This window comes from Mustela erminea, chromosome 17 (assembly GCF_009829155.1).
Source record: "Mustela erminea isolate mMusErm1 chromosome 17, mMusErm1.Pri, whole genome shotgun sequence".
Classification (NCBI taxonomy): domain Eukaryota; kingdom Metazoa; phylum Chordata; class Mammalia; order Carnivora; family Mustelidae; genus Mustela; species Mustela erminea.
Window position 1 is genome coordinate 30,207,816 of NC_045630.1, and position 14,410 is coordinate 30,222,225.

Here is a 14,410-nt window from a genome sequence, read left to right on the forward strand (position 1 = left end):
TTTCTTCAGATATGATATAAAAAAACAAGTGACAAAGGAAAAAACAGACTGAACTTCATCAAGGCTAAAACTTTTGTGTCTCAAAGGATACCATCAAGAAAACAAAGACAAGTCACAAAATGAAAGAGTGTATAAATCATAGTCCCTGATAAGGGACTTGCATCTCGAAAAATATATACATAAATATGGACTAGAAGACTTTATATTTTTTCATTTTAATTCCAGTGTATTAACATACAGTGTTATATTAGTTTCAGGTATACAATATAGTGGGGGTTCAACAATTCTATACATTACTCATATGTGGAATTTAAGAAACGAATAAGCAAAAGCAGGTGGTGGGGAGAAGAGAGAGAGAAAGAGACAAGCCAAGAAACAGACCTTTACCTCTGGAGAACACACGGATGGTCACCAGAGGGGAGTTGGTTTGGGGGCAGCTGAAATAGGGAAAGGGCATTAAAAGTGCACCTGTCGTGATGAGCACCTGGTGAGGGATGGAACTGCTGAATCACTATATTGTACACTTGAAACTAATACTATACAGCATGTTCACTGACTGGAATTTAAATAAAAACTTTAAGAAAAAAACCAACTTCGCTTATCTGTTTGGTTCCTAAATGCCATTCTTCTGTTAATATATTTTGGCTAATGAAATTTACCAGTAATTTCTACTTATAACTAATGAGAATTTAACATTCAAAGTTTTGTTTGCTATTTGTGTTGATTTTGTGATGAATTTTGTATCAAAAACTTTTTCACCTTTCCAGCGAAGTGTTTTCATACCTTGTTAATTTGTAAGGTACACTGGTCGTGACAGAATCACTAGACCGTCCTCCACTTAACACCTACCCAACTCTGGGTTACTTTAAAAGCCAGTCTCTTTCATTTTATTGTTTGCCAATCATTTTAAAGCAGTGTCATATTTTCTGTTTTTTTTAAAATAGCTTTTAATTTTTCTCCTTTTTAAAACTGATCATAATACTTTTTAAGTTTTCTTTTATACTGCTAAGTGCCTAATAATGCTTAAATATCAATCTTTAAACAACAACAGAATCTACAGTAGTCAAATAAAAGTAACTGTTCCATATTAACTCACATTAGATGCATCTGAGATTCTTGATCTCAGTCCGAAATCACTGTCTTTCTTTGAGCTCCTTGCAGTGTTGAGATATACGTAATTTCGAACTGCTGCTGCTAACAGCCCATCAGACCATTCCATAGTATTAGCATCCAGTTGTCCATATAGTTCACCAACAGTGATACACTTTGGATTTAGAACACAAATATCTACTTTTCCTTTTCTCCCTGAAATCTGAAAAGAATCCAGATCCTTTAAGAATCCTTCTTAAAGGTATTAACTATAGCACAATTATTTAAATTTTTGCACTGTTAACACCAAAGAGTTTTAGGAGAGGTCTTTCTCTCCAAAGAAAGCGACCCTAATTCTCTCTGATGGTTAATTAATGATCTAGCAATTCCACTACTTGGTATGTATTTGAAGAAAACAAGAACACTAATTCAAAAAGTTCTATGCACCTCTATGTTCATTTCAACATTATTTACACTGACCAAAACATAGAAGCAATCTCAGTGTCCACTGATGGATGAAAAGGTAAGTAAGATGCGCTGTATATAGACACACAGGCACACACACACACGTGTATACGTATGATGGAATCAAATACTCAATAAAAGAAGAATAAAATCTTTCTATTTGTAACAACATAGAAAAAATAGACTGAATTTCATCAAGGTTAAAAAATTTTGTGTTTCAAAGGACACCATCAAGAAAATAAAGACAAGTCACAAAAAGAAAGAAAGGGTTTGTAAATCATAGTTCCTGATAAGGGACTTGTATCTAGAAAATATATACATATATGGATCAGAAGACTTAATATTGTCTTTTTTTTTCATTTTAACTCCAGTGTAGTTAACATACAGTATTATATTAGTTTCAGGTATACAATATAGTGGTTCAACAATTCTATACACTACTCATATGTGGAATCTAAAAGACAAAACAAACCCAAGACTTAGATACAGAGAATATACTGGTGGTTACCAGAGGGGAAAGGTATTGGGAAGGGGACCAAAATAGATGGAAGGAATCAAGAGGTTCAAAATTCCAGTTATATAATAAATAAGTCATGGGGATGCAAAGCACTTTATTAATTCTGTGCAGTGATATGGTAACTATCATTTCACAATATATATGTCAAGTAATATATATATATATAATATATATATAAATGTCAGATGTTGTACACCTGAAAAAATACGATGCTATATGTCAATTATACCTCAATAAAAAAGGGAATAATTATTAAATTAAAAAAGATAAATAAATAATATCAGAAATAAACTATGGACACTACTAGTGCCTTGCAGAAATTAAAAAGGTTATAAGAAAACACTATGAATGACTGTTTGCCAAATTATATAATCTATAGGATGCAGGTAAATTCCTAGAAATAACAAAAATTATCAAAACTGACTCAAGAAGAAATAGAAAATCCCAACAGATCTGTAACAAGCAGAGAGTAATCAAAATCTTCAAGAAAGAAAGTTCAAAATCATATGGCAGATGAGTTTTACCAAACACCTGAAAATGAATTAACACCAATCTTACTCAAATTTTTGCAAAAAATGGAAAAGGAGAGACTACTTCCTAACACATTTTATGAGGCTAGAATTATTATCCTGATATCAAATCCACACAAAGACACCATAAGAAAATGACACACCAGTATGCCTTATGAATAGAGATGAAAAAATCCTCAAGAAAGTGCTAGCAAACTGAATGCAACAGCACATTGAAAGGACGATTCAGGTCATGATCCTGGGGGTCCTGAGATGAGTCCCGCATCAGGCTCCCTGCTCAGTGGGGAGCCTGCTTCTCCCTTTGCCTCTCTCTCTCTGTCTCTCATGAATAAATAAATAAATCTTTTAAAAAATAAAAGAAATATCTACTTTTCCTTTTCTCCCTGAAATCTGAAAAGAATCCAGTGTGGCTTCTTAAAGGCATTAACTATAGCACAATTATTTAAATTTTTGCACTGTTAACACCGAAGAGTTTTAGGAGAGGTCTTTTTCTACAAAGAAAGCGACCCTAATTCTCTCTGATGGTTAATTAATGATCTAGCAATTCCACTACTGGGTATGTATTTGAAGAAAAACCCATGGACGACCTCTTACTTAATGGTAAAAGACTGAAAGCCTCCCTAAAATCAAGCACAAGGCAAGAATTTCCATTTTTACCATTGCTATTAAACACTGTATTAAAAGTCTTAGCCTGGTAATTAGGTGAGAAAAAAAAATAAATAAAAAGCACCCAAGTTGCAAAGGGAGACGTAAAAGTATCTCTATTTAAATATGACATGATTCTATATATAGAAAATCCCAAAGAAATCTATGAAACAACTACTAGAGCTAATACATAAGCCAGACTATTTGTAGGGCACAACATGAACACACAAAAAAATCAGCTGCATTTCTATAAAGAGCTAAAAATGTTAAGAAACTGCACACTAACTGAAACAAAAACCTGCAGAACTGAGAACTTGACTTTCTAAAACTTTTCGAATAGACTGCCGAGTCTTCAAATGAGGTAACTGAAGTATACATTATTTACTGGGATCTAGCTTTATACTGAGTAAAAATACCATCTGATTTCACTTATATGTGGAATTTAAGAAACAAAACACATAAACATATGAGAAGAGGGGAAGAGAGGAAAACAAATCACAAGAGACTTAGGGCTGATGGAGGGTCCTGGGTGGGGCTGGGCTAGATGGGGGAGGGGGATCAAAGAGGACACGTGTCATCATGGGCACTGGGTGTTGTATGTAAGTGGTGAATCACTGAATTCTACTGAAAGCATCATTATGCTATTAACTAGAATTTAAATAAAATTGTGAAAAAATAAAAATAAAAATGTAAATCATTTTGAAAAAAATATATATATACATATTAAGAAAAAGTTATTCTACGAATTCAAGGACAATTTAACATTAGCAAATCTATCAGTATAGCTTATTAACCAATTAAAATATAAAAATAGATTCTGAAAAATTACTTCACAAATTCCAAGTCAAAATCGAAGTATAATGAGAATGGAAGAAAATTCCCAACATATGAAAGAATATTTCTCATACACAAAGAGCAAATATCATATTAAATGGAGAAATATTAACTACATTTCAGATAAAGTAAGGAACAAGAGATTATTACAGTTAACACTGTTTTAGAAAGTTAATCAATGCAATAAGAATATAAATTATACAAATACTACAAGAGACAAAATTATATTCGTTTGAAGATAATTCAATTGATCACCTACAAAAACAATTACAATTAAAATTACCAGTCCATGAGGGTGATGAAATACAAAATAAATATATAATTCAGTAGATTTATTTTAGTAATTACTAGTTTGAGGTTCAAATAAAATAATCCCATTTAGTATAATGATTCCTAACCTCAAAATTCCTAGCAATAAATTTAACAAGAACATACTTATATAAATAGACATAAAATGTTACTGAAGCATAAAGATCTGTAGAAACAGAGAAACACATTACTTAGTATTTACCTGTGAAATAGATTCCCTTTTTCTCCGTGGTAGGATGTATTCAACTGGTAATAGTGTTAATGCTCTTTCTAAAATTCTTCTGACTGTTGTCTTTCCTCCACATGTTGGGCCTACTAACATCACACCAATGCAAGTCTAAAACAAAATTGCAGATTTATGGTTTAATTTTGGTTTACTGATGGTTCAGCTGAAATCTGAAGGTTCTTATTTAGAAATACATCTCTGTATCCACAAACCCTTCCCTCAAATTACTGTTCAGTCTAGTATAACCTGGGTTCCATTTTCATTGACTAGGTTAATGTCAAAATACACAGAAATCTCCCAATTTTAAAATTCAAAGGATAACTTTCAATTCTTGACATCTGGCAGTTTATCTTTGTCCAATTCTCCTTTATTTCTATACTTTTCTCTAAGATTGGCTTCTGTAATATGGTTTATCTCCATTTCCTCTTCTCTATTCTTTCTGTCTTTTGAGTTTTCAATGTCATTTCCATGTTAGTCTTCCCTAATTCATCCTTCTCTTTTTCTCTCTTCTCCCTTCACGGGCCCTACCAATCTCATCGACCTGAATACCTTTAACCATGACCTGAGTTCTAATGACTTCCTGATGTGTTTATTTTCTCCAGTCTTTGGCTCTATGTGCCCGAGTGCAATCTCAGTGGTGGTCTACTAGATACTTGCTCCTGGATGTCTCACATGATCTTCAAAGTCAACATAATCTAATCCATACCTTCTTCTCACACTTGGTGCTTCTCTAATTTCCTGATTTGTTAACAAAACCACTAGGTACCCATGTCCAAAGTTCCTCATCTGTTACAAAATTTTCTTGATCCCATCTTCTGCCCAACCCAATCACTATTGATGTTATAGAGTGAATGTTTGCCATCTCCCTAAAACTCAAATGTTGAGGCTGACACCCAACACAATTAATATTAGAAGTGAGGCCTCTGATAGGTGATTAGGTTTAGATGAGGTCATGAGGGTGGGCCTGCAATGAGATGAGTGTTCTTACAGGAAGAGGGAGAGGGAACAGAATCCAACATCTCTCTACTATGTGAAGACACAGTGAGAAGGTGACCATCTGCAAGCCAGGAAGAGAGCTCTTACCAGAAACCAAAATCTGCTAGCACTTTGATCTTAAACTTCTCAGCCTCCAGAACTGTGAGAAATGAATATCTGTTGTTTAAACCTCCCTACTGATGGTATTTTGTTATGTCAGCCCATATGGACTGGGACAAGGTGGAAAGAGTCAGATGCTAAGTCCCTCACCATCTCTTTTAGACTACTGCAAAAGCCTAAAGAAATGATTATTTTTAATAATGTACCAAATAAATACATTAAAATTCAAATATGGACAAAGCTAAAATATTTTTCACTTCCATTTCAATCTCTCTACCCTCATGTGGGTCTGGTGATTCTCTGTCTGATAATCCCATTCTGTAACTGGCAAAGTGGGAAGGGGTCCAAAAGGCTTGCATGACAAATGGAAAGGATAACTTTAAGAACACAGTTAAGTGGCCACAGCCGCATCATGGCATCACATGAAAGAGGGGCCACTGTCCCCTGGGAGCAACATTACTTCCCGCCACCCCCACCCCCACCTCCCCAGCAAAGCTGCTGGTTCAGTGAAGTCCTCAACTTGCAAAGATCCCACTCACACCGTGGTGGCGCCCCCTAGTGGCTCAGCCTGCCTGAGGCTGGCCGGCCCCACGAAGCATACTGGTCAGCTCTGCTCCGGGCAAGAGCTCGGACTCCGGCTTTGGCAGTGGCCTACCTCTTTGGTCTGCCCCTTGGGGAACTACAGATTGCAGGATTCAAGATAACGCTCTCTGGGGCTGGGAACCGTGCAAACAAGTCGGGGCTGCCAACCATCTGTGGGAATTTCTCGTGGGCCCATGATGAGGACCCGGAATCAAGCTGATCACACCTGACTTCCCAGACTGCTGGGACCGCAGTCCTGACACAACGTCACCCTGCACATGGCAACGCGTTCTCCGTCACCGACGCACAAAGTAAGGGGCCATGTGTTTGGGATGCAGGGACTACTCTCACGCTCCAGGTTCCTGTCTCATGGTGGGAAAAGTCCCACTGCCCGCGGCACGAATGAGCCCACATACTCTTGGCAGATCCTGCACCAGCCCTGCTCCCCCTCTCTTCTGAGGCTGTCAGTGGTGACTCACGGACAATGACGCTGTTTCAAGCTACGAAACTGCTGTTTAGTCCAATCAGTGAGACCAAATTTGTGTCATTTGGATTTCTGGATTATTTGCTGTCTGACTTTTTATTGCCAAGAGTCTCTTAACCATGAGCCGATGGTCAGGATATTTTATGGGCTTCCTCTGCTTCCTGCCATCCATACCATGCTGATATGATTGATCACTGGAACAGCTTTCTCAAAGACTGACCTCAGACATTCCTGACTCCACGCCCCTTCCCTTCTCTTTGTCCACACACCTTACCAGGGAGGGTTGGTCATTGAATGGGGGCATCCCTAGGAGACCATTTCCTTTCATCTGCTTCCTGGGTAATTATCAGCATAAAAGAGACGGGGATAATAGAGATCTCTTTTGAGAATTTGGGATTCATCCTGACCATTCCTGAGCATTGGAGTTTCTTTCTGTTCCTTGATGAAAATCGCAGGCCACTCTGATTATACACATTCCAAAATGGGGTCCGGAGGGTTCAAATTTAATTCTGGTTCAACTGCCTGGGTTCTCTTGGATTGACATGGTCTTAGCCCATTCTCTTTCCTTCCTCGCAAAAGAAAATGCCCTGATGTGGTATCCCCAACAACCCTAGGTCTTTCATTTTGCCGACTGCTGGGACTGCCAACCCCTATCAAATAGGACTGATCACGATTTAATTGTTATTCCCCTAAGAGAAATCTGTCAGAAGCAGCAGGAGTGGCCTCCCCGTCAAAACGCTTGACCCTTGCTCAAGATGCATATCTTCCCCACTCCTATCTCCATTGCTCACTCATTTCCTGGAGCAGATAAATGTCATCGGGCTCATGGTATGGCAAACAGGTCAGACTAGACTGCTTGTCCTCAAGTGGTCACTCAAAAAAAAAAAAAAAAAAAAAAAAAAGAAAAAGAAAAGAAAAAGAACTAGATCTCATTATTAGAACTGAACTCTGAACTGAGAACTGTATTCCTTGAACTGCTGTAGTCCTGTTTGGGAAACCCAACAACTACCAAGAAATTCATTCTAAGGGTACCATGTATACCCTTAGGATTGTATTTCTTAAAGAGAAGTCAGACACTACCTTGTCTCCTAACCCACCCCCCCCAAAATGCAACTTGCACCTCAGAGGTGGTTGAAGTGTTAGAATCCAGTATTTAAGGAAACATCACTTGTCCCTGGGAGGCAGTCAGATCAGTCTCAACTCACTGACCAGGGTTGTTATGGATAATAGAATAACCCTAGTCCCTTCCTCCTTCTGGGCCAAGACACCATCTACACAGCTGAGAAACTATCTCTACCTGGATTAATCCTTTAGACCCAGAGGAACAACCAGTATACCAGCTTCAGGAGAAATCTGCCTGGCTTTCAAAGGTAGAGTCTGATGGCTTCTGGTGTGTTCAGCTGTTTGGGGCCAGAACCTGGATGGACATGGTTGAGATTTATATTTTAGGTTGACTCTAGCCTACTGTGAGAGGCTCTAGCTAAATGCTGTAGGAAATAATCTGAATATATTTGGTCCCAGCTCCTGGCAGTCAGATTAACTAGAGTAGTCAATGGAGTGGCCCTGGGACGATTCACCAGAAACCAAGACAGTATATAACGAGGGGTGGAATTTTGGGGAGACAATTCTTTACAGTCACTGACATTTCCACATGCCTCTGAACAGAGTCATCAAAAGCTTTGTTTAGGACTGTCTTTTCAAGGATGCTTGTATAGCAAACAGTTTTTGGAAGACAGTCCTCTTATCAGGATGGAGAAGGTTTAACTCGGCTGTCTAGAATAACAAAGATAATGTTAGTGTCTCCTTCCTGAGCAAAGGCTAGGAATGTCTGCCAGTCATCCCCTCAGAAGACTGCCATGTTCCTAAGTGTGGGGTTCTGCTGTGGAACACTAACCATGTGTGCAGGTATCACCTGACCCTGTGTCATCCTCTGAGAATTAAATCTTGGGAATATGGCTACTGCTGTTGCTGAGTGATAAACCGTCCTTTCTGACCCAGATGTCTAGAGCTTTCTGCTGTCGTGCAGCTGTTGCAGGCTAACTTGTTAAATCAACCCAATATGTTCATGAAGGGGAAAATGTGATATCATTAAATGAAAATTCTCACCACTGGTTATTCATTCAATTCTATCCCAATAAAAATCCAAATAAGGTTTTTAAATTTATTATTTATTTATTTATTTATTTATTTACTGGCAGTCAATCTATTGATTATCTAAGAATTGGGGAAAGTAACAGAGAGGGAATATTCTGGCAGCGCTCCCGACAAGATAGGCGCCCTGACCTGGGCGTGTTAAATAGATTCATCTGGAGGAGTCTTCCAGTGCTGTTGGAAGCAGGAAGGTCACTCTGACCTCCCCCACCTCACCTTTCTTCCCCGAAACAGGTCCTACAAGTCCCATGTGAAAGGTGCCCTCCTCATACCCAGAGGCCAGAGGCAATGTGGGGCTGACAGGCTCTATGAACAGACCTGGTTCAGGAGGCCCACATCTTCCTGCTTACTTCCTCACCACCTACTACACCCCCAGCCCAACCCCTCTGTCCTGTCAACTCCGCACAAATTCATTGTTTCTTTATCTAAAAGGTATAAAGCTTCCTGTTCTGGTCACTTCTTTGGGCATGTCTATTCTCTTACGAAGGTTCTCATGTAAAAAAAAATCAAACCAGGTGGTGGGTATTAGAGAGGGCACGGATTGCATGGAGCACTGGGTGCGGTACAAAAACAATGAATACTGTTATGCTGAAAATAAATAAAAAATAAATTTAAAAAAAGTGCATGCTTTTCTCCTGCTAATCTGTCTTTCTCAATTTGATTTTCAGACTCAGTCAGAAACCCTAAGAGGGTCAGGGATAGCTTTTTTTTTTTTTTTTTTTTTAACCTCTTACAATTGGCATCACCAGATATGAAGACCTATTATAAAGCTGTGGTAATTAAGACTGGTGGTATCATAAGATAAAGACAAATAATAAAATATGGAAGAAATCAACAAAGAAATCCACCCTATTAGATTGGAAACACAGTACATGAGAGAAATAGCAAATCAGTGAGAAAAAGTCTTGGGAAAACTGGTTATCTATCTGAGGAAAAACAGATCCACATTTGATATCTTAAAGAAAATTCCAGACAACTTAAAAATGGGAAATGCAAATATCAAAAGATTTGAGAAAAAAAATCATAGAGAATATATTTATGAAATAGGATAGAAAAGATTTCTAAAAATTCACAGAAAACACAAACCACACACACAAAAAAAGGACCAGCAGACTTGACTGCATTAACAATGTCTCCTGCACCAGTGAACACGAGGAACATTTCTGAAAACCCAAGATTTAGAGAATTTATTTGCAATGCACATAAATAACAAAGAAACAGGATATAAAAATGTATAAAGAAAAGTCTACACACACTTGGTAAGAAAAAGACAAAAAACCTAATTGAGAAATGAGTATGTTATATAATCTGGCAATTTGTAGGAAACTCAGATGGTGAAGAATATAAATATGAGAATGTACAATTTTACTGATAATCAGGGAAATGCACCGTCTTTTCCAACTGGTTCATTCATGGGCACAGAAAATTCAAAGAAGGCATAGCTGTGTGAGGCAGAACATTTACACCACATGTGGAGGGTTTTTTAGAATCATTTGGTAAGGGGACAAAGGTGAAGAAGATAAATCTAGTCAAAGTTAGTTGAGGGTCGAATAATGACATCTGGGTCAATAACAGAGTAAGCCACTTTCTTGTTACCCTGGTTTTCTCCTTGATCAGAACTATTAACATTCAGGAGCAAAGAGGTGCTAACACGCCATTCCTCACTTACCTGAAGCTGATTATAAAACTGTATAATTTTCTTTGTCTGAGCTGGCCATTGTTGTAAGCCCAACTGTTGAGTTGCAATAAATATTGCTTCCTAAAGAAAATAAATACATTAAAGTACATTGCAAATTAAACTCTTAATACATGATCCTACAAAATCTCTCCTAACGAGGTACCCAATACGGCACTCTATGATAGTAGTTCTTACTTTCACCAAACTGAGACTACTACTTACCTGCAAAATACAATACACACAAAATGTTATGCTCACAGATCCCTGGTAGCAAATGTACAGATCCTCCCACAATACAAGAATTCATGCTTAGGGCACCTGGGAGGCTCAGTTCTTTGAAGATTCAACTCTTGATTTCAGCTCAGGTCATGATCTCGGGGTCCTGGGATCGAGTCCCACCTCCTCAGGGGAGAGTCTGAGATTCTCTCTCTCCCTCTCTCTCTGCTCCTCCCCCTCCTCGCCCCGCCTCTAAAATAAATAAATCTTTTTTTATTTTTTAAAAGAATTCATTCTTTAAGATGTATTTAAGAACTGTCACCATAGTATCATTGTCTAATTATCATATGCTAAAAGAAAATTAAAAAGAGTCTATATCTTTGTGTAATTCCAATCACCATTAATGTAGGTTTTCAGGTTTGTAACAATTACTTTAATGTTTCGATGTTAAGAATATTCTAGGGTGGACAGTGCCTGGGTGGCTCAGATGGTTAAGCATCTGTCTTTGGCTGGGATCGAGCCCCGTGTCCGGCTCCCTGCTCAGCAGGGAGTCTGTTTCTCCCTCTCCTCATGTTCTCTCTGTATCTCTGCCTCAAATGAATAAAATCTTAAAAAAAAGTATTCTAGGATAGTAAGTACAATTTGCAAGATCGAGAACTTGACGTGGTTAGACATGAAAACATCCAGTAAGTCATGGCAGCTTAGAAAGATACTTAATATTTTAATGCAGGAATTACAAGGACATCCATGTTTCCTTCTTAAAATGAGGTTTAGGGACGCCTAGGTGGCTCAGTCGGTAAAGCGTCTGCCTTCAGCTCAGGTCATGATCCCAGGTCCTGGGATCAAGTCCCGCATCAGGCATCCTGCTCAGTGAGGAGCCTGCTTCTCCCTCTCCTTCTGCCCCTGGCTCAGTGCTTGCTCGCTCTCTCTATCTCAAATACAAAAAAAAAAAAACTTAAAAAAATCTTTAAAAATAAAGTGGGGTTTATTTCAATGTCAATACTATAGCAAATGTCCCTACAGAAAAAAGTGGGATTTATCCTTTTTCTAACTGACCTCTCCTACTCCATTTCTCATTCCTTGTATTCCCATGATGGAACAGACACAGTTGCTGCTGAAGGACACACAGAACACTCAGCAGGACTCCACAAATGGAGAAAAAATAGCTCCTATGGCCAAGCTACTGGAGCTTAGGAAATCAGCTGAGAGCAACTTCATTTATTTTTTAAATTTTATTTACATTCAATTAATTAATATCAGTGTATTATTAGTTTCAGAGGTAGAGTTCAGTGATTCATCAGTTGCAAAGAACACCCAGCGCTCATTACGTCACGTGCCCTCCTTAGTGCCTGTCACCCAGCTACCCCATCCCTCCACCCACGTACCCTCCAGCAACCCGCAGTTAGTTTCCTAGAGTTAAGAGTCTCTCATGGTTTGTCTCCCTCTCTGATTTCGTCTTGTTGGATTTTCCCCTCCCTTCCTGTTTTGTTTCTTAAATTCCACCTATGAGTGAATCATATAATTATCTTTCTCTGATTGACTTATTTCATGTAACATAATACTCCCCTCTAGTTCCATCCATGTCAATTACAAAGGGCAAGATTTCTTTCTTTTCTTTTCTTTTTTTTTTTTTTTGATGGCTGAGTAGTAGCCCATTGTATATATATACTACATCTTCTTTATCCACTCATCTGCTGGTGGACATCTGGACTCTTCCCACAGTTTGTCTGTTGGGGACATTGCTGCTATAAGCACTGGGGTGCAGGTGTCCCTTCAGATCGCTCCATTCTATCTTTGGGGCAAATACCCAGTAGCACAATGAGAGCAACTTCTTTTAAATGGAGTTGTTGAGACACCTACGTAAGGCCTGAATGTGGAGCAGTTTCAGATGCGGGGGCTAGGAATTCTCCGCCACAGACAATACAAACCTAGACACCTGCCTGGACGTAGGCCAACAGTCTGCAGGAGTGGACTAGGGATAGCACGGGAGTCTGAGGATCAGCACAAGTGGGATAATCAAAAGAAGAGATATTTGGACATGTCATCCCTCCTGGTTAAAGACTTTCACAATTCCTTACTTTGGAAGGTTTTGAAACAAAAATCATAATCTTACTTTAGTATTTATGGTTGTAAATGATATTCCATAGAGTCAGCCGCTTGGCAAACTGTACATCATTTATGTACCACATTAGGATATGGTTTTGGTGATTCTTTGTAAATTCTATGGTTGCTCTGAGTTAATGACACTCCCACCCCAACACTGTAGATGTGGTTAGAGACAGAAATGGGAATAGGCTGGAGAGGTTCCAGTTGCCTATTGCACGCAATTCAGATTCTCGTACCTCAAATGAGCAAGGGATGTAAACAGCCCACGTACAGTGTATTTATTTAAGAGCATGTATTCCTATGTGGATATGCTATATGTGACTGGTCACTGTGTAAACCATCAAAAATACACTATTAAATAAAAGACTGGATTATTCCAAATTTAATATTAAACCTTTAAATTGCGAACTTTATGTCATTTCTCTAGCCATATATTATTATTTGGCAACATTTTATTAACAGTTTATTTAACAGATGAAAGCCTTCATATTTATAATGTAAAAATTATATGAAGGGGAAAGAAGCAGAATAAACTGATGCTTGTAAACTAACTTGTAAAACTGAGGAAGAGATGAATATAAAAGGTTAAAAAGTCAAACCATCAATGTGCACCTAGAAATGCTATTATGCTATTAAATGGCAATGCCATTTGTTTTAGCTGTGACTTGAAAACGTTAAAGGTAACACATAACTGGAGAAAGGAGAGGAAGAAATGTGTAGGCTGGGGAGAAACAAAAAGATGCTTATATAAGAGAGAGAAAGTGAAATTTGTCAACTAACATCTTCCTTCCCTTTTTCTAGCAGACTGGAAATCCTCAAAATGTAAGTATAAATATGCAGAATGTAGACAATAGCTTAGATGCAACCATCCATCTTATGTCTCCTGGAAGCCACATAGCACAAAACCACAAAGATATCTACATATAGATATAGATATCTATATAAATATCTATATCAATATATCTTATATCTATATCTCTATACCTATATATAGACATATCTATCTATATATCTATATGTTTTCATTACAATAAGAATACAGAAAAATCTGTAATATCTAAAACACAGGTAAGTGCTATGAAAACAGTTAAGCTGATTTAGCTTAGAGTTTGGACCTACAGTTTGTTGGTTTGGAAAAATCCAACTCATTGAAACACATGGAACAGAGAATCTCAGAGCAGAAGTCCACTTCCTGTCAACAGAAAACTAAAAATAAATGGCTCCATATTAAAACAGCCAACAGAATATGAAAATATATAGCTAGAGAATTTAAAGTGAGATTTGGAATATCAAAGACAAAATGAAATTTTTAAAAGCTTCCAGAGAGACCTGCAGAGAAGATGGTGGAGTAGAAGGGTCCTGGGATCACCTCATCCCATGGATACAACTCATGTCTGTGTAAATGACTCAGAAGATTCCCCAAAGACTGGTAGGACAGGCTTTCCACAGCTACACACCGAGAAGAGGCCACCTTGAAGAGGGT

General features: G+C 38.0%; 1 protein-coding gene across 11 annotated transcripts in view; it reads right to left on the reverse strand.

The window, feature by feature from the left end:
* DNAH14 (dynein axonemal heavy chain 14) overlaps positions 1–14,410 on the reverse strand; it is a 361,489-nt gene that overhangs the window by 166,872 nt on the left and 180,207 nt on the right. For all 11 annotated transcript variants that reach the window (XM_032319061.1, XM_032319058.1, XM_032319057.1 and 8 more), the window contains 3 exons: positions 10,597–10,686; positions 4,592–4,726; positions 1,097–1,312 (listed from right to left, as the gene is read on the reverse strand). In XM_032319061.1, coding sequence (XP_032174952.1) covers positions 1,097–1,312; positions 4,592–4,726; positions 10,597–10,686 — 441 coding nt within the window. The remainder of the gene's footprint in view (positions 1–1,096; positions 1,313–4,591; positions 4,727–10,596; positions 10,687–14,410) is intronic.